This window comes from Sceloporus undulatus, chromosome 2, assembly GCF_019175285.1.
Source record: "Sceloporus undulatus isolate JIND9_A2432 ecotype Alabama chromosome 2, SceUnd_v1.1, whole genome shotgun sequence".
Taxonomy (NCBI): domain Eukaryota; kingdom Metazoa; phylum Chordata; class Lepidosauria; order Squamata; family Phrynosomatidae; genus Sceloporus; species Sceloporus undulatus.
In genome coordinates, this window is record NC_056523.1 from 21,218,637 (window position 1) to 21,244,215 (window position 25,579).

Here is a 25,579-nt window from a genome sequence, read left to right on the forward strand (position 1 = left end):
TGTCTCTAGCCATTTTTCTTGCAGAAAATCATTTCCTTTTGAAATGGATTGGGTCCAAGGGGGCTGGTGGCTCCAGTGTTAGATGGGAGTGCACTCCTCATGCTTTTAAGCAGAATCTTGAAGGAACTATCCAAGTTACTGAACTCAACAACAACAACAACCCAGTAGTCTTGAACCTTAGATGATGCCTTTAAAAACCAGACTGAAATCCAGAATGGATTCACCACCCCACTGACAAATGAACCTTGGAGCACTTGAAGCATCTGAGGAAGAAGGCCCAAGTCTACAAAAGCTCAGGCTACCAGCTTCTTTCTTTCATTTTGTCTCAAAGGTGCTTCAAGATCCCTTTGCACCCACTTGATAATATATCAGTTACATTAACTGGAACTCTCAGAGTCCCCCAGCAAGTATGGCCACTTTTTGGACATTGTAGTATTTAAAAAGTAGCATTTCCAAGATCTGTGCTTAAGATGTCAATCACATCAGCCAGAATCCTGTTTGTGATTTGTGCTGGTGCTTTGTAGGCATTGTGCAAGGAGTAGTATCCAGCAGGTACCTAGCAATGCCTTTGCCCAGGTGCTCAAGAGCAACTAGAGGGTTCCAAGTCTTGATGTCCGAGTCTTGGTTGGCTGTTGAGGTGCATTTGGACATTGTCCTGTTGTCCTTTTGCATCTGAGGAGAAAGGAACAGTCTTCACCACACAAACAGCTCTTGCATAGTAACTACATTGGGAGAAGTTTATGTTCCAACAGTGATCCAATAGGATTTTGGGCAATGTCCTCAACATTTATGAAAAGCATTGTATTCTAGATGTTCAGAAATCTGAATGCAGCTGGAAAGTGCCTAAGTCATGGAGAAAATAAGATTCAGGATATCAATTGCAATATTATTTAGAGAACCAAGCCAAAGTTGAAGTTTTGAGGAATAAACAAGCTATGGAAAGTACAGTACTACTAAGGAATCAGTCCATATAAATATATGAAACCACTTTGAGGAAAGGATTCTTGGTCATTATGTAAATAAGATTGAAAATATATAGTGAGCTATAAAGGGAACTCAGCCCAAGTGAAAGTCACACATTAAGAAGAGAAAGGAAGTAATTTTAAATTAAATGATTGAAGAATGGATTTGCATGACTATTTGAAATCATTTAGCCTAAGGACATCACACCTAGGATAAGCACGTACGTACATATATTTCTTGGTTTCTCAACACTTGGATTACTGTACACCTGCTACTGGTTCACACCCATCTCATCTTCATTTGATGACGGTAACTTTAGTGATGGCTTGGACAGGTTAATGAAGGGCCAACCCAGGCAGAACTGTTCTTTGTGTGTTCTCAGAAAAAGCTGTGCCACAGAATCAGTTCACACATTATGCTTCCGTGATCAAGGGTGCAACAAGGAAATGCACATAAATGAAGTAATGTAGCTGTATGTGAGAATCAGGACTGCAAGACTGACAGATGCATGCCAAGTAGTATCTTTGAAGAATATTCTGCAGAGCTGCTGCTGTTGTTGTTGTTGTTGTTGTTGTGTGCCTTCAAGTCATTTCCAACTTATGACACCCCTAAGACGAATCTATTATGTGCTTTTCTGGGGCTGAGAGTGTGTGACTTGCCCATGGTCACTCACTGGGTCTCCATGGCCAAGTGGGAACTCAAACTCATAGCCCAAGGCTCAAATCACACATCAGGCTGGCTCTCAGAGCTGCCATAAGGCAATATAAAATATTCCACACCAATGGGCCATTAAAACTGGGCAAAAACATGACGCAAGATAGAAGAAAGCTGGAATCAAGGTTAAAAAATTAAAGTAATGCAGATTTTACATCTAAAAGAAGGGGGTTAATTTGGCTTGTTCTCCCAGGCAGCAATGATGAGCCTGGATAATACCACTTCAAGTTTCAGGCTACAACTGAAGCTATGACTGAATTCATGTTTCAGTAATGCTGTTCCTTGCACGTAACAATAAGAGTGTCAGGGAGATAGCTAAGCTAGAAACCTTTCCCTGACAAGTTTTGAGGTACAAGGAATATTTTTGCCAAGATGAACATTCAATTTTGTGTGTCCCCACCTTCAGTTTCACAATTATTTTTTTATGAAAATTAGGCCTACGAAGGTGGGAAGGGTAGGCACTAAGGACAGCAGATGCAGTACAAAAACATGAATGGTTTATAGATATGCCTTGAGGAAGGGAAGAACCTACACAGCCAAACTGCCAAACATACAGCCAGAGAGAAGCCAAACAAAACAGTTTCCCCCCAAAAAACACAACTGTCATCTCACCAGCTGTCAGGTTATGATGTTCAACTAGGAAACTGCAAGGAATTCTGGTTATCTTTCAGAATGAAGCAACAGTTGCCCTGTTTGCCTCTAGGTGACAGTTCTGGAAGCCAGCAATCGTGTGGGAGGACGAGTACAGACATATCGAGATGAGAGAGAAAGCTGGTTTGCAAATCTTGGGCCCATGCGTTTACCTGAATCACACAGGTAAGATGGGTGGCAGTATCTGATCTGTTTGTATGCATAAAACATCACTAACCCATGTACTGCTGTTCCTTAACATTGCTGTAGTGTAGTGTGTTAACAGTGTGAATGACCAGAGAGTTTTGCTCTCTTGCTTATACTTTGAATTACACATTGTTATCAACAAGGAAGTACAAGCCAAGCAAATTTTGTACATGATGTCCCACTATTCCAATTTGATAGGGACAGTCCTGATTAATTCTGTCGTTCCACTTTTTCTGCTGCTTTTAAAATCTCCCTTCTTCTCCCACTAAACCCTCTTTATCCTCACTTTACTTCAGTTACTGCAAACTGAGCTCAAAGTTCAGAAGTCTTTTGCCCTCATTAACTCAGCAGAGGGTTGAGAAAAGAGGGGTCAGAGTCTTGCCCTTCAGTACATTCGGGCAAAAGCAGCCCCTCCTATTTTTTTCCCCTTTTTCCTCTGGCCATCCATCTTTTAAGATGTTTATGACTTTTTGTGTATTTTCATCCCTATTTATTTCCACGCTAATATGGCCAGGAACATTGTACCCCTTTTTAATGCAAAAAACACCATTCCAGGATAATTCCAATTCTAGGAGCAGAAAAAGAGAGTACTGGGGGGATTAAAAGGGTACACCAAGGGATGAAAAAATAGCCTTGGAAGATGAACTATCTGTAGTTTGTCTGTTCCTGCTCTTCTATATGTAAAAATTATGGACTTGTACCACAGAGATGAATAGAGTAATACTCCCATCACATCTGCAGAATGGTCTTCCTCCACACACTACAATGCAAGTTTTAAGTTTTTGGTTCAGGTCCAAAGCGTGGAAAAAGGACTGTTTTGAGCTACTACAACTTTCAGAAATACTTCATACTGGCCATATTGGCTGGGGCACTCTAGGAGCTCTGATACAAAAAAAGTAACTTTTCCAAGTTTTGTTCTAGGTTTTGCATCATTCTAATCTCTCTTTTTTTATGATTAAGCTTATGATTTCCCTTTCATTTTTCTCCAGGATTGTCCGTGAATATGTTAAAAAGTTTGGCTTGAGTCTGTCAGAATTCATTCAGGTGGATGATAATGCCTGGTATTTGCTTAACAACATCAGGAGAAGAATCTGGGAAGTCAAGAAGGACCCCAGCCTTTTGGAGTATGATGTGTATCCCTCAGAAAAAGGCAAAGACGCTGAGCAGCTGTATCGAGACGCCCTTAAAAAGGTTCATTAGCCTTCTACAGATAGTTTGTTAGGAATTCTTCTGTGTCCTGTTCCTAATATGGAACTGTATTGCTGAACAGAGGCAAAAGCCAATTTAGTTTAAGCACTCACAAAAGACAAAACTCTTTGTGGTTCTCTAAAAACTAGCTCCTAAAAAGATCAACCAGTAGAGTTCCCAAATCTCAGAGCTTGGCCCTTCTTCTCCAGTCTTCTGGAAGGGGAGAAGGAATCTAAAGACAAGACTATTGCCTTGAAAAGTATGTGTCTATTTATATACAGCTTTAGTCTCCCTTCTCCAAAATGCCTGGGATCTAAAGTGTCTGAGATATCAGAACTTTTTGGATTTTGGCATATTGCATATACATAATGAGATATCTTGGAGATGAGACAAAAGTCTAAAGATGAAATTCATTTATGTTTCTTCATATACACCTTATACACATTGACTGAAGATAATTTTAGTAATAATATTTTAATAGTTTTTTATCTGAACCAAAGTATGTGTACACTGAACCATCAGAAAGCCAATTTCTCAGTCACCCATGAGAAAGGTTTTGTATTTTGGAATAATTTGGATTTTGGAATTCCAGATCAGGGAGACTCAACCTGTATTCTCCTTCCTTAGATTTTTTTTTTTTGGGGGGGGGGGGTATGGTGCCACAATAAGCTACAATTCCCAGGATTCCCTAGCACATCTTCTAAGTGGACTATGTTTGTGGGAATAAGAATTGGGCAGTTCTAAAATGTCTGTATCCAACAATGAGCTCACGTTATGTTACTACATAAGGAAGCCAGCAAAGTGACCAATGCACAACAGGATGAATGCACATTGGGACCATTGTGCATCAGTCCCATTGTACATTGATCCCATTCTGCATCAGGACAGTGGCTAAGGAGTGCTAATGTGCACCAGGACACCGTTTCCAGTGTCATTATGCATCTTTGCAATTTGCTACCAGGTTTTCATAGTGCCTCTGCTATGTAGCTAAATATGCCTAAAGTAATTTAATGTTCACTGTGACAGAGGATTCTGGCCAACAATAATAACAACTACAGTGAATAATGAAATGCAGTATTTTTGAGGCATCGAAAGCAGTTGACCAGTTGGGTCCCCAAACCTTGCTATTTTCTTCATTTTGGTTCCATTAAGTAACAGAGCATGTTTGAAGACCCTATGGTTAAACAGGTGGATTTGCATTGTGTAATTGTCTTACATTTTTCTTTTAGTGTGTTGGACAATCTTTAGTTACTGTTTGGCATTTAAATTTTGCTGTATCTGCATCTGCATCTGTAACATTTCTGTCTTGGTCTGTAGACTATAGTAATGAATATTCTATTAGCATCTTTTCTTTACAGTTTTTAATATTATGTATTTTATCTAAGTGTTTGCCTGTTCCTCACAACAACATACACACAAGTTAACTTTTTTGCTACTGTTGTTGTCCTGATTTCTTCTTGGTTGTCATTATAGGTTGTTGAAGAGTTGAATCAGACAAACTGTAGTTACATACTGAATAAATATGATGCTTTCTCAACTAAGGTAATAGGATATTTTTTAATCCTACAGTTTCTGAAATATTTTACTATTTAAACTTAGTGTTGACTTGTTTTTGTTACTAGTATATAATCTAATAGGTCTAAATGCCCTAAGGGCACATTATCCCATCTGATCCTGGAAAATAAACAGGGTCAGCCCTGGTTAGTACTTGGATGGGAGACCACCAACAAACACCAGGTGATGTAAGCTATATTTCAGAGGGAGGAACTGGCAAAACCATCCCTGCGTACTCCTTGCCTAAGAAAACCCTATGAAATTATTTGGCCACTATAGGTCTACAGGTGACTTGATCTTGATAAAGAGAAGGAAAGATAAAGAAAGTGGCAAACCTTACAGATTTCCACAAAAGAAAACCCTAGGAGAGAATGGCTTTAGGTCTCAATGACCACTGTTAAAGACTTTGTTGTTGTGTGCCTTCAAGTCATTTCTGATTTATGGTGACCCTAAGGCGAATCTATTGTGGGTTTTTCTTGGTAAGATTTGTTCCGAGAGGGTTTGCCATTGCCTTCTCCTGAGGCTGAGAGAGTGTGACTTGCCCAAGGTCATCCAGTGGGTTTCATGGTCGAGCTGAGAATTGAATCCTGGTCTCAAGGAGATGTGGTCCAACATTCAAACCACTTTCACACCATGGCTCTTACCCATCTTCAATCCATACAGATAATTTCCCTGCTATTGTTATGTTCCTTCAAGTCAACTGCAATTTAACGGTGACCTTAGGGATTGCTTGGCAAGATTTATTCCGAAGAGATTTGCTATTGCCTTGGAAAATATAACTCATTCAATGTCACTCAGTGAATTTCCATTAAAAAAAGGTGAAGCTACAGTGACCAAACAAAAGTACATAAAACTATACCTAGATGATATCAGTAGGTACAGGGGTGGTTACAAGAAGTACTTTTTCCCAGAGAACATAATACAGTTGTCAAATCAACTGGTACAATAATTGTTGACGCCCAGAGGGCTTTTCTTTAACATAGAACAGAATAGATGTACACGAATAAGGCTAGAAAATCTGGGCAGCCATTGATAAGAAGAAACTACTGAATCCAGTTAGGATGAGCAGTTAAATACTGCCAAAATAGAGGGCCCAAGAGAGCACAGAATTGCATAAAATGTGCATGTTCTAATTTGCATACAGTCAGCCCTTCTTATACACAGATTTTTTTTATACACGGATTCAAGCATCCACAGTTTGAAAATGTTCAAAAAAAAGTATAAATTTCAAATATCAAACCTTGATGTTCCATTTTTTATAAGGGACACCATTTTGCTTTGTCATTATATTTAATGGGACTTGAGCATACACAGATTTTGTTATACATGGGGGTCTTGGAACCAAACCCCAGCGTATAACAAGGGTCCACTGTATATAAATGAAAAATGAAAAATATTTCCTATAATTTAAATAGAAATATATGATACATTTACCATAGCAATGAACCATAGGCTAATGTGACCTATGCTTCTACTCAATTTACTGTCTGTTAAGGGGAAACTTTAACATCCCCTTGCCCTCCCTTGTAATGGCTCCAAAGAGAGCAAGTGTGAAGTAATATAATAGCTTGAGTGTTGGATTATGGCTCTGGAGATCAGAGTTTAAATCCCCAATTGGCCATGAAAACCCACTAGATGACTGTGAGCAAATCACATTACACTCTCTCAGCCTTGGAGGAAGGCAAAGGCAAGCTTTCTCTAAACAAATCTTGCCAAGAACCCCCTGGGATAGGTTCACCTTAAAGGTAAAAGTAAAAGTAGTCCTTTGACATGAATGTCTAGTCGTAACCGACTGTAGAGGACAGTGCTCATCTCCATTTCTAAACCAAAGAGCCAGTGTTGTCTGAGGACTGCTCTGGTGGTCATGTGGCAAGCATGACTGCACCGAATGCTGTTATCTTCCCACTGAGAAGTGGTACCTATTTATCTACTTGCATTTGCATGATTTCGAACTGCTAGGTTGGCAGAAGCTGGGACTAGTAACAGGAGCTCACTCCATCATGTAGCACTCACTTAACCAATAAGCTACCGCATCCCCACCTTAGACTTACATTAATCAGAAATAACTTAAATGCACACAACAGCAGTGTTTAAACTGAAGAGCCCTTCAAATGGAGGAGTGACTTGTAATATTAGGATCCTGTACACCTTGCCACAAGTTCTGATTTTTTTTTTCCAGAACGATAAATGAAAGAATGTTATGCCCAAGATCTATTTAAAATACATGGGACTTGAGGTTAAGTCTTGATTAACTTCTTCCATGTATTTTAGTGGTGCTAATCTGGGTAGTGGCTGAGAGATTCTGGAAGCAGTAATTGAAACAAACAAACAAACAGCTTCATTTATATACCGCTTCTGAGATCCTCTTCATTTACAAACCAAGAAAACCCCCTGAGCCTTAGGGTTGCCATAATTTGGAAACAACTTGAAGGCGCATGCACAACACACACATACAGCATAAAAGTATGCCAGCACAGATAAGCTGGAATTCCTCCACCACATCATTGGTCAACTGATCACACAATGAGCCATATGGCTATCCTTTTTTCCTCCCTTCAATCCAAGTTCCTTTGCTTTGCTTTTCAAAACACACTGAAAACCAAGACTCTTGTAATGCTATACTGTGTACTAGATACAAAATTCTTGGCTTGCTTGGCAAAAATCACTGATGGGTTTCACTTGTATGTGCTCAAGTGTGCAGAAATGTGTGGCCCTCCAGGTACTGTTGAGCTGCAACTTCTATCAATCCCTGCCAGCGTAGCAAATGCTGACAGGATGCTGAGAGTTGCAGTCCAACAGCCCATCCCTGTTCTATCACCCAAATGTCATACTTACTTGCACTGCAATTGGCTCATGTGCCCTGGAATTCTTTTCCTCCCCAACAGCAATATTTAATCAAGGTGGCAAATCTGAGTCGCGGAGCTGTCCAGATGATTGGGGACATATTAAATGAAGATTCTGGGTATTACCTCTCTTTCATTGAGAGCATGAGAGGCGATAATATATTTTCGCACACTAAAAGGTAAGAAAAAATGTGAACACGAAGAAGAATTGGAATCTCCAGAGTAGCTGCCTGATGGGTGTCTTGCTCTGATGAGCCTCTTCAAGGTGAGACATCAGGCAGTGTCTCCCAAAGTCTTTCTCTCATCACTCATCTCTCCATAGAGCAGCCAGACTCAGATCAACTAATCTGAGGAATTCAAGAAGCATTGAGGATAATGGGAATTGGGAAGGAAAGGTAGTTAATAAGGATGAAGCAGCAGCGGCAACAGCAAGTGACTCTCATCCTGTTTCTAATGGTGGGACATTTTGCACCACTCTTTGAGCAGCAACTGCTCTACAGGGGGACATTGTAGAAAAGTGGGGTCCAACATTTCCCTTACAGCTTAGATTTATACACACACACACACACACCAATCATAAAAATCTAGAAACATAAAATAAAATCAGATATCATTACATATAATGGTTACTGGTGTCATTCTTTGCATATTCACAGCTTATACATGAGGTCAACTTGTAGTTGAGTATATATGGTACTTTCCTTCTATATTTTAACAGCTTCTATATTTAATGTAGTTTCCCCTTTTCATTGCTGAGCACTATACAATCAGACCTTGCCAGATCTTATTCCAATAATTAAGTACTGGTAACCATTGTTTTTCAACGTCAATTAAAGATTTATTGTTTATACAAGTCAGCTTCTCTAATTCAAGCATATCTATCAGTTTGACTGATCATTCTTCAATCGAGGGTATTTTCTTTTCTTTCCAATATTTAGCAAACAGAATGCATGCAGCTGTAACCATATATAAAATTATTTTGTAACTGTAGTCTTAAAATCATATCATAAATTTTCTCAAATAGTTTTTTGGTGTCTAAAGTTAGTAAATCTCCTGATTTATTGTCTTCCAAATCAAACTCTTCTAATTTTCGATCCATCAAGAACCTTTCTTGTAATTGTTTGTAAGTGAACCAATGACAAATGAAGCCTTTTTGCTCCATTTCATCTCTTGATCTGATTCCAACAGTGGATTGATAGTCTGTGTTCAGTAGATCTTTATAGGTGACCATTTTCTCATTTTTGTTCTTCCATTGGCCCATGAATGCTTCTTCAGATGAAATCCATAATGGAATTTTCCTGTAGAATTTCAATTTATATTTTGTCCAGATTTGTAATAAAGATTTTCAGATTGTATAATCTGTGAATTCCTTATTGGCCTTCAATTTGCCACAACAAATGTAAGCATGCCAACTGAATTTATTATTAAATCCTTCCAAATTCAATAATTTTTCATTTTTCAATCCCAGCCATTCAGACATCCAATTTAAACTGTTTGCTTCATAATACAGTTGTAAATCAGGCCACCCTAATCCCTCTTTCTATTTCCTTTCTATTAATGCTAAGTTTTTTATTCTTGGCTTTTTGACTCTGTAATCATCTTTTTAGATGCTCTGCCTAATTTGAGATCAAAGACCCCATTCCCATTGCCCAATATTAATATCACATCATAATCATATTTCTGAATTTCTTGATGCAATGTTTTGTAGTATTTGGTTTTATTTGTTGTGTGTGCACATATACCCACTACTAGTGTTTTTTCTCTTCTAGTTTGACTTCTGCTACAACATATATTCCTTCCTTGTCACAAAAGATTCTCTAGGCTTTAATGTTATTGCTAACATAGAGACCTATCCCTTTTTTCTTTTTTTTCACCTGCAGAGATAAAGCATTGTCCAAATTTCAGATTCCATAGATATTTTGTTTCTTCTAATTTAGTTCTTGTTTCAGTTAAATAAATGATATCTAATTTTCTTTTTCTAATAAATGAAAAAAATTGCTTCTCTTGAAATTAGAGTTTAATCCTTCCATGTCTCATGCTAATATCTTGAAATCTATAATCAAAAAGTTATATTATTAAATAATATCTGATTTGTCTTGTATTACTTCTCCTTCCTCTATTTCCTCTTCTTCTTCTCTTCCTTTTTCTGATGTTTCCTCTCCCAATTTTGGTTTTCTTTTCAAATGTAGCATTCTACATTTTGCATCCTCGGTTGAGGTATTCACCTCTTCTCTCTTCTTTTTCCTTTTTCTCTTGTAACTTGTCTCATCCCCTTTATGCTCTTGCTCTGTGTGTTCTTCTGTATCATTTTCCAGTCTTCTGCAGAAAAGCCAGTGTGCAACAGCCCTCACCTTTATTGCGCTACAGGGCTTTCAACTCCAAGTTCTGTATTCCCGACGCTTTTTTAATATTTGTTCAGGAATGTCCTTATAAATCTTCACTACTCTGTGATCTATTAAAAGATTTTCTTTATGACTTTATTGGAGCACTAGATCACACATCTGTGTTCTCATCCAACAAATAATAACATCTCTGGGTAAATTCCATTCTTTCGTAATCTTTGAATTAAGGCCACAGAGGATGTGAAGAGCCACTGAGCATAACATGGGCAGTACCTCTCCCATTCTCCACCTAGTATAGGTAGAAAATATAAAAAGGGAATTCTTGGTAGCTTTATCTGATCTTTTTGGCTACTCTGTGCAAAAGGGAAAAGATAGCGCTGTTGGAACAGCAGGCTTTCTGGTAGTCTTGGAGGCCTGACACTCTTGTCTCTCTTGGGAGCTGGCTCTGACAATGGGCAGCTGTGAGCCAGTTGCCATTTTCAATTTCTTAGAATTTCCCAGATTATTACTACATCACGACACTGTGGGAAATCTAATGGCAGGCCATTCACAACCACCAACTTGCCAACACCAAACAGCAGGTCTGCCGAAGTGGCTTCCTGATAGTGATGATAGTTGTGGTGGTAGTTGTGGTGGATGAGGTGCTCACAGTAGGTGTCAAGGATGTTCACCTTGCGCAGGTGTGGACTCTGTGCATTCCAATATTTCCACCATTCATTTGAGCTTTTTTGTTGCCTTGCAGATTTGATGAAATTGTTGGAGGCTTTGATCAGCTGCCAAGAGCCATTTATAAAACCATTCCAGAAACAGTTCACTTCAATGCCAGAGTGGTCAGGATAGAACAGAGGGGCCCCACTGTCACTGTGATTTATCAGACACCAGCTAAAACACTGTCAAGTATAACAGCTGACTATGCCATGGTCACCTCAACAACCAGGGCCACCCGCCGCATCTATTTTGATCCACCCCTCTCACCAAACAAAACAGATGCTTTGCGATCTACTCACTACAGGAGTGCCACCAAGATCTTCCTTGCCTGCAAAAAGAAGTTCTGGGAAGATGATGGCATTCAAGGTGGGAAGTCCACAACTGACCGCCCATCTCGATTCATCTACTACCTTGCCCAAAACTTCTCTGGCGGTTCAGGGGTTGTCTTGGCTTCCTATGTTCAAGGCGATGACTCCCGGTTTTTTCTGTCCCTCAGTGATGAGGACATTCTTAACATCATCATGGATGACCTCTCAGCCATCCATCAGCTGCCCAAAAGTGAGATCCAGACTCTCTGCCACTCCTCAGTGATAAAGCGATGGAGCCTGGATGGGTATTCTATGTGTGCTTATGCTTCTTTTGTCCCCTACCAGTTTGTAGATTATAGTGAGGTTCTCAAGATGCCAGAAGGTAGAATACATTTTGCAGGGGAGCATACCTCCAAGCTCCATGGCTGGCTGGACACTACAATAAAGTCAGGCCTGAGGGCAGCAAAGGAAATAAACATTGCATCTGAGAAAGAACATTCAGGAAGGAAAGCAAATGAGAAAGGAGAACTTTAAAAGGGATCTCTAAAAAAGAAGAACAGTAATTTGAAGATATACTTTTTGGTGATGGGAGATCCAACCATATGCTTTTTCAGAATCCTGCAATTGCTGCTAGAATTGGTGATCTCACACACACACACACACATAGAGAGAGAGAGAGAGAGAGAGAGAGAGAGAGAGCTAGAGAGTGGGGTTTTAAGCCCGGGCAAATAAAATCTAACACCACTGCACTGGACTGGTAGCAATATCTTTCTCTCAGAGCTGGGAGAAAGTTACACTTGTTCCTTCACGTTTGCAGCTTTGAGTTTTGCAGGTTTGATTATTCACTGATTTTATTAATATGTTCTCTCAAGGAATATCTAGGTCCTCCAGAGCAACTCTATGGTCAACTTTAACCAAAAGTTGCACTGAAGAATCTAGAGATTCCTAGAGAGAACACTCCACTAGGCATTTGTAGCTCCCCCAGCACAATTCTATGGTCAATGTCTGTGTATTTTTATGGACCATAACTCACAGAAATCCCCAAAAATTCTGGGAGCGGTAGCCCAAAAAGTAACATTTGCATTTCCAGATTCCTTTATAGCTTAATGGTAAAGTGACAAGCATCTAGGCCACTAGGAAACTTGGGGTTTTCTCAACAGGTGCTGGCAGGCGGACCCGTAATATGCAATTCTTTATTAGCATTGCTTGTCCTTGCTTTTTTCCCTCCTGTCTCGGTGTGGATCATTTCCCCGACTGTTCCTGTACAACTCTATTCAGGCCTAATTATCACATTCTCTCCCTGTTCCCTGTCATTGAGCCTGGCTCACTAAAAAGTTTCGCTGTACTTGAATTCTTCGTTCTCCTTACATGATTCTAGTTAACTTCCTTTATATAGGGTCTGCCAAACCCGGCTGCCACCCGTGCTTTCCCGTTTTGGCGGCCCCCGGGCCATCCCGGCGGGTGCCAACCCAAAAACCAGACCCCCCCCCCCGGTTGCTGCGTTGCGCGGCCCCGCAGCGGCAACACTTCCTCCTAATCTCGGCCGGAAGGCGGGGAGGAAGCGCGAGCAGGAGGGAAGCTTAGGCTGCCTGTGATGGAGGGCCGCTCACCTACGCCGCCCGCCACTCTCCTCCTCGCCCCTGACAGGCTTGGCGCCCGCAAAGCAGCATCAGACGGAGGCACAGGGGACGGAAGCAGTGATCTTGGCCGGGGCCACGCCGGCGATGAGGGGAGACGGCGGGGGGAGGGTTGACGGCGGGGGGACGGGGGACGGCTGGCGCGGACCCCCCCCCCCCCCCCCCCCGGCGGGTAGGTGGGGGGCGCACGCACGCAGAGCCGATCGGCCAAGCACACCGACACAGCCCTCCCGTTGGGGCCCACCCCTTCACCTCATCTCCTCCACCCCTCATTTCCGCGCCACCCGGCCGCAGCGGAGCACGCCGCGAAAGCTGGACCGGAGCGCCTACACGAATACTCGTCGCGAGCAGTGCGCAACCTCTTCCGCACCGTCTGCCCGCCCGGCGACCCATGGCAGGCGGGGGAGACCGCAGAAAGCCGCGAGCGCACCCGACGCGCACGAAGCGCCGGGAGGAAAGGAGGACGCGCGACCAGCGAACCCCCCCCGTGAGCCCCAGGGGCACACGCGCAGCTCACGGTGGCGCGATTTTTTTTGGGGGGGGGGTGCTTTCATGCTAAACAGTCTCACACCCTTTGAAGTCGATGCCGCTCCCCCCCGGCTGTGATGCTGCACTGATGAATGACTGGACACCCCCCCATCCGCGCTGCGGTAAGCCAGCACAGCACTCAACACGCCACCAGCATCGATCATTCCACACCGCACCGCCCACCCCACCCGTGAGACTGTCGCCATCGACCATATCTCCCCCACACGCTGCTTTTCTGTGCGCCCGACGACTCTTGGCTTCTGCGAGCAACCACCGGCACACAACGCACACCATAGCTCGAGACAAACTTACCCACACTCCTGCGCCGTGAAGACCACACCCACAGCCCTTGCATTCACTTGAGAAGTAACTGGCCTGCCCGAACGGTGATGAAATGAAAATTGTGAGAATACCTTGACATGTTAATGATAGCCTGTAAACCATGGCTACGTGTTAACCACGGGGTTTGGTTATGGAATCGCTTGTGCCAGAGTCCACTGTTCAGTAAAGCCATGTGACCTGCCAAATGTGTTCCATGTGTTTGAAGCGAGGCCGGGGGCTGTTTGCGAACGGGAAGTCCATTTGCCATCGGTAATAGACAATAATGCCCAATGTTTCCATTTGACTAATGCCCTAAGACACAGGCTTTATATTAACTTTTTCATTAAAAACACATCCAACACCTATTTTTACACCTGTCCCATAACCATTTTAACCAACACACGCCACTGCACCAACCTACATTACCGCAACCAACACCATTCGTCCCCCACAAACACCACCCGTCCTGTCCCGGTTCGGAGGGTCGGACTTACTGGCCAACACCTATATCTTATAGTAAAATTCCTATTAAGATAGTATTTCGCGTTCCTATTTCACACAGGCGCCTGCCCCAATAAAGCAATGGGCCCCAATACAAGACTCGTGCACGACCCACCACCCCCCCCCCCCCCAGGCCCCCATCCCCTTGCGCAGCCCCCAATTTTACCGAACTACGGCCGATCCACCCGTGCGCCGCCCCGCTCCCCCCCCGCCCTCCACCCGCTCCCCAAACGCACCACCACCCTACCCTCCGTGCACCCATACCCAATGGCACCACCCTCCCACGCCACCACCCCCCCACCCCCCACCTCCCCCCAAACCCACCAAGGGCCAAACACACCCCAACCCAACCGACGAAGCAACACAGACCCCCCCGCTCCTCCGAGCAGCACCCCATCCAAATGGCATGATGCACAACCCACCCCCCCACAACAACCACCAGGCACACCCCGGGGCAACCGCAGGCACGGTGCACAGCACCACCCAGCACCCCCCCCCCCACAACCAGGCAGCCGCAGCCACCCACGCGCAACACCCAGCACGCGGCGTGCTAATGGCACTGGGAGCGGGTTCTTTTAGGGCTCCCGTTTGGTTGCTGTGGCCTCTGTGTGGGGCAGGAAGGAGTGCGTCTCGGCACTCCTTTTTCCCCATTTGTATCCCCCCATGCTTTTTAAAAATATATATAAGTTTTTTCAGCTCAGATTATAACCAGAAGGAGACTTCTGGACAGAGCAGCCTTAGGGGGGCTACAGGAGGTTCGACTGCCCAGACACCCAGAGACCCCACTGCTCCCCCAAACATCTGCCTTTGGGCAGAAACAGGCTGGAGGTTGCTTGCATCCTTTTAAATGCTGAAGACATTATGTGATTGGGGCAAGGCTTGAGGGGAGGAAAGGAGAGGCCCCAGGGCTATTTATTTTAAAAATAATAAATGTTTATTTTTTAAATTTTTTCAATTTAAAAAAATTAAAAATTTAAAATTTATTATTTTAAATTTCTTTAAAAACATCACATTTTACCAAATTTTCATTTTAACACATGAAACTATGTCTATGTAAATCATTCAGATTGTGTGTATGATATTGTAATTCAAAGGTATATTTTAATTTTGCTAGTTGTTTATCTCACAACTATTGCCATTACATTTGTTGATATATGGAAATTACAATTTATGCGTAATTAGTACAAAATATTACTAAAGATTCTAAGTATGTGGTATGGTAGGAAAAGGTCAATGGGGGAGAGTGACACCATGTTACCACAGTCGGCGATGCCAACCTTAGCAATGTCATTGCTTCTGGTCATTTCTGGGGGGGGGTGGTTTTCATGTTTTGACAGTTAGCATCTCTTTGGCAGGAACAGTTCAATTAATCCTCTGTCATCCCACTTATTCAGCTGCATTAAAATGGCCCAATTACTCTTCCTCCTCCCACTTTTCCCCTTTGTCCTCCTTTTACTTGTTGCTGCAAAAAAAGTACAAAACTAGTTTGCAGTGAGCTCACCAATAAGAGGGAAACAGAGGGGCAGAAACTTGTCTTTCCAGCAGGCTCAGGTAAAAGCAAACTGCTGCAGCATCTCCCAGCTTGTCTTTTCTTCTTATTCGTAACTTTTCCCCTCCTGACCACATCTGAGGTTGCTTGGCCACATTTATTTAGGTTGTTTATACCCCACATTCAATCTCAAGGCTGTCAGAGTGATTACAGATTGCTAATTTAACAGTTCCTGCCCTCAAGCTTACCATTTGAAGACATCCCGTTCGTTTATCTGTGAAATGTTGGAGGGGTATGAGTCAGTGCCTAAACAGCACATTCCCCAGGATGCCAGGAGCAAAGGTTTCCACCTCTCACCGGCTACATTGTCCACCATTGTCCTAAAGCCAATCCTTTGATCGGCTGATGTTGTAACATGCGTTTCTTTCTTGTTGTAGTTGTTAGCATTGTTCACGCCTTCTTGCTTTTTTTTGATCTGATATGTTGGAAAGTATGCTCTTTGGGGGCCAGAAAAAAGATAGTATGCTCAGCAAGCCCTTCTTTACAAACAGACAATTTTGCATTTGAAGTTCTCTACTGAAACTTTTTAAAGGTCTGTTAAGGGCCTTACCTGTCTTTTCGCATTTCACCATATGTTTTACAGCTGCTGCCATTGATAATTAATTGCTTATCTGAATTGCAGTAGCTTATCTGAATAAATGTATTACTTACTGCTGATGATAAGGCATGATATACAACCGACTCACCATTTTTACTGTGGTGTCTTTTGAATGTCTCTAAACTGCACATGGAAAGACGTCTTGTGTTCCCCTCTGAAAATATCCGAAATCACCATGCCTCTATAAAAATTAGAAGCAAAGTCGGCATAAATAACATTTCACATATCAAATGATGCAAATATATTTTAAAAAACAAGAAAGGAACACAGAGTAAAATTGGATCAAAGACATGGAAATGGGAAGGTTAATGGAAGGGGAAGGTATGCGTGTGGAGAGCCAGTGTGACGTAGTGGGACTGAGCGTTGGACTACAGCTCTGGAGGTGAGGATTCAAGTCCCTGCTGGTGTGGAAACCCTGAAAGACTTTGGGCGAGTCACACTTCTCAGCCCCAAAAATCCCATGATAGGTTCACCTTAGAATCCCTAAGTCAGGAACACTTAAGGCACCACAATAACAACGAGGTATGTTGAGTGCAAATGTTACTTTCAGTCTGCCATGGGTGTATCTTTAGTAACACTCCAGTCAATGAGTGACTAAGGATGTCACCATGCACAGCAAGCAGTAAGTCCAAACGTAACACTAAGTGCCTCCATGTCCTCCCATACTTCTCTTTTTTCTTACCAAATAAAGTCACTAAAGAAGGAAAGATGGAAAAGCTGCACAATGTTATTTGGATCAGTACAATCTGACACCCTCCTGTCATTTTGGATCGTGGCAGGGGAAAACCACCAAGAGCACCTAATGTTGAAGAGCCATATACGTGTATATATTTATTATTACACATACATACATATATATATGTTAGTTGTCCAGTGTTCTAGAAGTTTCTGAGCAGCACTTGCAGGCGCAGTACAACCCATTTGTATAGATTGCAGAGACCACAAAGAAGAAATATATACATGTATACAGTATACACCACACACACATTCATTCTCATATTCCAATTTTTGCTTCTTTATACCATTTTTAGTGCAATTTATCTTCTGAAGTGTAAAGCAGCTTGAAAGTGCACAGTTCAGAAAACCAAAAGACTGTGCAGATATCTCAGATGCAAAGGAAAGGGAAGAACTGTTTTGGAGCTGGACTGAAGTTATTTTGAAGTCCAAATCTTCAAACAAAAAGCCTCTTTTCCTGACCGGAATCGAACCCGGCCGCGGCGGTGAGAGCGCCGATCCTAACCACTAGACCACCGGGAGCTGCGCAGCCTTTCTCTGCAGTCTTCTGTGCCTTTCGAAGGAAGAGTCTTTCTTGCAGTTCATGCGGCAAAAAATCCAAAGCAAATGGCTCTGAAAAGGCTGACGCTCTGCAATCTCATTTACAATGCATAATGGTCCTCAAACTAAGGCTATTGAAATCAGTGAAAGGCCCAGATAGTGTGTGTGGGGCTGCCTTCCTATACTGCAAAGGATGTGTTGTGTTTGTTTTTAGTTGCTTATTGCTATAAAACACAACAAATCTTCCCATAATTTTGGCACATATATCTGCATTAGTACAATTAGCTTCTTTTACAGAATCAGAATTCCCTTTTTCTTATGTTCTAAGTAATTCCCCAAAATGTACCCTTTAACTGTGCTTTTGGACTTCAGTTCCCAGAATCCCAGGCTATTGTGCCAACATAGCCGACGGCTTTGGGAATTGAAGTCCAAAAAAATGCCTTAAAGGGCCACAGTATATTCTAAAGGTATTGTAAAGCCCAACACACTGCAGAACAATCCAGTCTGAGACGGTTTAAACTGCCCTGGCTCAGTGTTAGGGAATCCTGGGAACTGTAGTTTATTTGTGCACCAGACTAGCTAAGCAGTATAAGAGTTATTTGGTTATGCTGTATTGGAATGTTTTATTAAGAAGCAGAGTGGCAATGACTGGGCTGTACAGAAAACATGGCCAGCCTTGCTGCAGCTTCCCTGGTGGTCTATGGTTAGGATTCGGCGCTCTCACCGCCGCGGCCCGGGTTCGATTCCCGGTCAGGGAACACCTTTTTAAAACAAAAGACCCAAAGGGTTTATTAAACAATTCCCTCTCTGTCTGAGAGATCTAGTACTCTTTGGGCAAATAGTTATGCTCATGCAAATAACCACTCTTTTTTTTTCTTGCAGCAATTGAGCATTTGATACTACAACCCAGAAAGAATTCTGCGTGACATAAACTGCAAGACAAAATGTGTTTCCTGAGAAGAGTAGTTTTTTTGAAGCTTCTACTGAAACTCATTTGAGTTTTAATGTTATTTTTTAAGGTTTCTCTGATTTTTCCCCCTAGTACAGATTGTTTTTATGCCTGCCAAACAACTCTTTTCTCCCGTATAGTAATACTATATTACTTATATATAGTCTATTGTTCACTTGTTACTCATACTGAAACTTCTGAAGTGGTAAACATATAATACAAATAAAATAAAAATGATGAATAAGAAGTAAAAGATGGGTGGAAACCTTTTCTTAAATTCCCAGAATTCCAATAAACTATACTATTTATGTGTTAATCCAATATTTATTTCTCTCATAACATAATGGAAATTGTATTTTAAGATCTAATTTTCTAAAACACTCAGAGGTAGCTGTGTCGGCCGTTTAACAAATACACAAAAAAACCCATCCGTGACACCTTTATTGGCCAACCGAATGCACAATATACTATAATATATAATGTATTGAGAAAGTATACTGAAGTCTACGAAAGCTCATGCTGCTGATTTCTTTCTTTCAGTTAGTCTCAAAGGTGCTACAAGATCTTTCAATATTATAGTAATAAAGAATTGTGACAATAGTATCAATCTAGTATTGTATAAATAAGCTCCAGTAAAACAATGCAGACATTTTGTGTCACTTTGAGGAGAGCAGGTTTTATTTAATATATGCTTTCACGGATTGCAATTTTGCATCTGAGAAGTGTGTGCAGTTTGTAAATGCCTAAGCCAAACTACCACCTGGATCCTTATGACCTGCTAACTTTTGTATATCTGCTATGTAGCAGGCATTAAGCACCTCTTTTTGATTGCAGAGATACGTAATAGGAGGCCAGGAAGATGCCCAATGTGTATTGATACTCACTGTGCATTAGGACCATACAGTGTGCACTGGGATCAATGCACATCAATTCATGTTGCATCAGTTCCATATGCATTGGGTATCAATGCTTATTGAGCACTTTGTTGGATGTGCTCACACAGTAGCCATATAGCATCTTATTTGGGATGTGGATGTTACACAACAGTGCCATTTCTAATTCCCAAACATTAAGTCCATTTTGTTGTTGTTGTTGTTAGCTGCCCTCAAGTAGATTCCAACTCATGTGACCCAGTGGATGGACATCTCCAAGAATCCCTATCCTCCATTGCGTCTTGCCCCAGATCCTGCAAGCCCATGCCCCATAACCCCCCAGATTGAGTCTATCAATCTGGTTGGGTTTTCCTCTCTCTTCTTCATCTTTCCTGCATTATGTTTTCTCTAGTGATCCATACCTTCCCTTATGTGGCCAAAGTACGATAGTCTCCAACTTGATATCTTTGCTTCCAAGGAGAGCCCTGGTCTGATCTGTTCAAGAACCCATTTGTTTGTCTTCTTGGCTGTCCATGGTTCCAATACTCTTCCCACCCACCACATTCAAATGAGTTGATTTCTTCTGTCTGCTTCCTTCACTGTCCAGCTCTCGCATCTGTACATGGTAATTGGGAATACAGTGGCCTGAACGATTCTGACTTTAGTGCTCAGTTTATGTCTTTGCTCTTCAGTATCTTTTTCTAGTTCTTTCATAGCTGCCCTTCCCATTCCTAGTCTTCTTCTTATTTCTGACTGCAATCTCCATTCGGTCAATGTTTGATCCTAGATATGGAATTCTTTCAACTATGCAATTCCTTGTTGTCTCGATTGAATTGTTTCTTCTGTGGTCATTATTTTTGTTTTCTTTATGTTCAGCATCAGACCTGCCTTTGCACATTCATCTTTGACCTTCCTTATTAACTGTTACAATTCCTGAATGCCTTCTGTGAATATTATGGTGTCGTCTGCATATCTTAGGTTGTTAATGTTGTTTTCTCCACTCCTCCTTTTTCTGATTTTAATTCTGCTTTTCTTATGATGTTTTCAGCAAATTTGTAAGTCCACTTACAAGGCCATAAATCTCCAACAAGATTCTGGCCAAGATTTCTTCATCTTGAAGGTGCCCTAATTCTGTTGTTTTATTTTATTATATTTTACAGCTGTTATTTTATGTTACTATTATTCATTTTTTATGTTGCAACAAACTAGCAATAGATTCAAAATTTCTGTTGGCCAATTAGTTGTCTTGTTTATGTGTTTGTCTCTTTTTCTCTGTCTAGACAATCACATCTTAATTTCCTTCCTTCTCAGACTAGAAGTTTCAAAATGTTGGGAATCTTCATTCAACTAAAACCAGACCAACGTTCATGGTGAATGTACTTCCACATATTACTCCCCTTTCTTGCCCTGATCCTCAGTGTCTCCTTCATTGTCAAAATGTAGGTTCTTTGCACACAAGTAAAATGACAAACACATGGTTCTGTTACAGTTCTTGCCAGTATGGTTCTGTTGTTTTTCATACATTTTCCCACTTCTTTTTGATGCCTGTCTGTTGCTGTCCTCCTCCTCCTCCAACTCCTTTTCCTCTTCTATGTTCTTGCTTAGGTCCAGAACTGGATTCTCCCATATAAACATGTCCAGGTTTTGAAACCTTCTGGAGAGGCCCTTCTCTCTCTCCCGCCACCTTCACTGCTACATCTACAACATGGGAGACATGGCCTTTTTGGTGGCTGCCACCAGGTGCTGGCACTCCTTTTCTAGAAGGTTAGACTGGCACCTTCCTTGTTATCTTTGTATATGATTTATTGTACCTTTGTTGAAATAAATGTCTAATAGAAGAACTTGCTTTAGCAAGCATGCACATTATTTGCAATTACTGATCCTCAGGTAAACAATCAGTGGCTTTATTTGCTATTGTTGTCACTAAGATTACAGCAAGTATTAAAAGCGATTGGTGTGACCTGTGCATAATATGTTATGCAGAGATAGGCAACTGCACTGGGAGAAAATGTTTTCCCCCCAGGAATCATAGCAGTGCATCTGGAGGAGCCACAAGTGAAATCACATTGTGTATTAGTTGTTGTGATGGTGGTGTGTCTTCAAGTCATTTCTGACTTTTGGTGACCCTAAGGCAAATCTACCATGGGGTTTTCTTGGCAAGTTTCTTCAGACTTGGCCATTTCTTCCTTTATTTCTTGCCATTTTTAATGTAGTTATTCTTTAATCTACATTCTTTGTTGTTAATGCATTTCCCAAATATTTAACATTGTTTTTCAATTTAACAATTAGAATTTCTTTTAATTCTTCTTTCTCTTCTTCAGACAAATTCATGGTCAGTATCTTTGTCAAAAATGAGATGATTTTGGTAAAGTCTCTGGTTTATTGTTAAACAGAGACTTTACCAAAATCATCTCATTTCGACAGCTTATGTTGTACATTTTCTACCGGATTTGATAATGTGACCAAAAGGTCATCCGTAAATGTTCTTACTTTATTCTCCATTCCTTTTATCTTTATTCCTTTTATATCAGTACCAACCTTTATAGAGTTCATTAACACTTCCAAGACAATAATAAAAAATAGAGGAGAGTGCAGGCATCCTTGCCTAGTACCTTTAGAGAGTTGTACTGGTCTAGTTTTTTCTCCATTAACCAAAATCTTTGCTTTTTGATTTTGATATATATAATCATTCCATTTTTGAAACCTTTCTCCTACCAGAATTCTATTTATATCAACTGATTTAAATACAGTATATTATATTAACTGATTTAAATACAGTATTGCACTCTATCAGTTTGCAGGACAGTATGCACATTCCTCCCATGTCTACATGTGTGATTCTATTCCATATCTCACAGTTTTACATTTACAGCTGGATCAGATGAAAGTGGTCTGACTGCTTTTCAATCAGATTCTCCTGTGGATATCTTAAAGTGGTTGCCCCACATTTTCCCATCAGTAGGGAAATTTTTACCCCCTTGGGATGTAATTGTATATAAAGCAGTTGCTGAAAGTACACTAGTAGGTGAAGATTAATTGAAAACCGTCAACCCTTCTAGTGGCCCAGCCTAAGGAAGGAGGTCAAATCTACAAAAGCTATGTAAACTTATGCTGCAACTTCTTTTGTTCTGTTAGTTTCAAAGATGGTGCAATATCCCTTTGCATACTGATATCCAGATATGTCTCTGAATTCTACCACCATTTGTCCAGAACATTGTTGTCAATCAGTTGTGTATTCTTGGGAACTAGAGTGTGTCTGAAACTCTCTGAAGATGCCAGCGAAACATCAGGAATAAACTCTTCTCAAACATGGCCACATAGCCTGAAAAACCCACAAAAAACTTAGGAAAGTTACTTTTTTAGACTACATAGTAGGAACATACTAGCTAGCTAATATATCTAATACAAATATATCTAAGTTCTGAAATACCCATCCATATATAGCAGTGATTTCCAAATTTTGGTTCTTCAGATGTTTTTGGACCACAGCTCCCAGAATTCCTGACGGTTGGCCAAGCTGGGTGAGGCTTCAGGGGGTTGAAGTCCAATACTAAAGAAAGGACCAAAGTTGGGGAATCACTGATATATAGCTTCAGAACAAGTTTTCATGTAAGAAATCACATTTGGAACATGATATTTAAGTTTCACGGTAGATGAGGAAAATGTATTTTCACAAAATTACTCATTGTGACATTGGCTTCTGAATGATGAGATTTATTTTTTAAAAATAAAAATAAAAACGCCACCACCCAAACTTCAAGATACCATCATGATCTCCCAGGACAGGAGTTAGGAAACTGTGGTGCTGTCAGACCTCATAAATGGTTTGTAGCAGGTCATCAATGGGCTGAGTAAGTCATAATCACCTTTCATGTGTAAGAAAGGGGGCTGGCCTATAGGAGCAACCAATCAGCACTCTTCCTGCAGCCCCCTCATTTGCATATGATTTTCTATAACTACCTGTGCTGGCCAAGATGGGACAGCATTTGAAGGCTGGGGCTTGACAAGAACGGAACGAAACAGAACCATGGCTGCCAAATATCAAAGGAGAAGAAAAGCTGAGGCTGGGAAGAGAAAGAAGCTCCAGAGGAGATACAAGCGAGAGCAAAAAAGATTCCGCAAACAGAAGAAGCTCCTGTCTTGCCCTGAGCACAGGATCCGAGACTCCAATACTGTCAGCAGCAAGGCAGTGAGAATTGGTTCCCCCAAGCTCTTTGCCTCCAAGATGGTCCGAGAGGTGCTGAAGACCTACATCGAGGTCAAAGCCAAGGGCCTTGTCAAAGCTTTGCTGACGGATGTGTACAACCACGTGACAACTGACGTGGAGACCTTGAACCAGAAGAGTCAGCCTTCTCCTATCAGCAGCAGGGATGTGCAGAGAGCCTTACAAGACGCCCTGGCAAAGGAGTTGGCTGCCCATGCAGCCGAGCCCATCAGCAGCGAATGTGCTTAGAGAGAAAAGTCCCCTTCCCCTTTAGTGGACTCCAACAGGGACAAGAAGGGAGAGGATCAACTGTTACCATGAGAAACATCCTAATAACTAAGAGACTTCAACATATTTTGCTGCCATAATTTGCCTGATCGATCCTGTACTCTACTACTTTCTCAGAGATACCACCTTCACCTCTAACAATCTTAACTGCAAAAGTCAATTCTGCCGCTTGTGAAATGTACTGAAAAAACATCACCCATGAACTGAGAGAGAACTATCTGCCAATCTAACAAAGGAAATAAACCACGAACTCTAAATTCTAGACATTTTCCATCATCATGTATCCAAATCGGCAGAGGTTGAGCGTGCAGAAGAGCCAAAATGAAGAAGATATGAACTTGTTTTTAGAGGTGGTTTTCAGAAGGAAAAAGAAACATCATGTATAATATTGTTCTTTCAATAAATCAGGATTTTAGCAGCTTTATTACTGATGTATGTGTTGTTTTTCTAATCTTAGGAATAGTGCTTGAGTGAGTGGTTAGTGACTATAGGTACTATAATTTCAACTGTTATTAAATAGGAATCAGATTCATATATCTGAAATGTAAACCTTGTCTTGAAATTTTATTGCCCCAAAGAAATTTTCCAGATCTTAAATAAAAGTTATTTTGGGGGCTTCAGTTCTCAAAAAGCTTCAGCCAGGATGGTTTCCAGGAGGCTGTGGTCATAAAAACCTAACTTTTCAGACTGTATGCAGCCTTTCTGCTTTTTGCTTTTGGCAAAGTAAAGGGGAAATTCAAGATACTCTTAGCTGTCCTTGTCATAAACAGCAGGTGCTATACAGAAAATAAAATGTAGTCACTACAAACCAGAAAATTTAATAGCACTTAGAACTTTATTTTGTAAAGATGTATATGAACTCAAGAGAAAGACCCTATTGATTAGATCATTCCAAGGTTTCCTGGGCAAAGTGGAATGTTTGATGCTTAACAGAATGCTTAATAATCAGCTCTTTTATGATGCAGTCACCTGGAGCTTTGCTCTAGTTGTGGGAAAGCTGCAAATCTGAATGGCTGCACTATCCCTTCACTGCCTCTGCTGGCACAGGGTGAAGATCTGGTGTCCCAGTATTGTTAGATTTCAATCCTCACTAGCTGAAGAAAACACAGACAGTATTCTGGCTGGAGCTGATGGATGCTGACATCTAACAACAACACTTGGATGGGCATTGTGGACCACTAATATCTGGAAGGCCTTAGATTCCCCCCAGCCTAGTCTAAGCTACAGTATTAAGAGAGGATAGGTTTAGGATGGATCTTCGAAAGAGACTTTGTTGAGCACAGTTATGTAACAGTTCCTCCCTTGAAGAGGAGGAGGTGGCAAGCAGGGAATAAACATTATGAAAAACAGGACTTCCTCTCTTGTCCTCACTATATTTATCTCTTTCTCTCTCTCTCTCT

General features: G+C 41.4%; 1 protein-coding gene and 1 non-coding gene across 2 annotated transcripts in view; both read left to right on the forward strand.

The window, feature by feature from the left end:
• LOC121920303 (L-amino-acid oxidase-like) overlaps positions 1 to 12,585 on the forward strand; it is a 44,166-nt gene extending 31,581 nt beyond the window's left edge. The window contains exons 2-6 of the mRNA XM_042447435.1: positions 2,381 to 2,493; positions 3,504 to 3,705; positions 5,176 to 5,244; positions 8,142 to 8,278; positions 11,184 to 12,585. Of these exons, the coding sequence (XP_042303369.1) occupies positions 2,381 to 2,493; positions 3,504 to 3,705; positions 5,176 to 5,244; positions 8,142 to 8,278; positions 11,184 to 11,991 (1,329 nt within the window). The 3' untranslated portion in view covers positions 11,992 to 12,585. The remainder of the gene's footprint in view (positions 1 to 2,380; positions 2,494 to 3,503; positions 3,706 to 5,175; positions 5,245 to 8,141; positions 8,279 to 11,183) is intronic.
• A 5,968-nt stretch (positions 12,586 to 18,553) lies between these two features.
• TRNAE-CUC lies at positions 18,554 to 18,624 on the forward strand. The gene has a single exon. It is a non-coding gene; the product is annotated as a tRNA-Glu (tRNA).
• Positions 18,625 to 25,579: the final 6,955 nt, after the last annotated feature.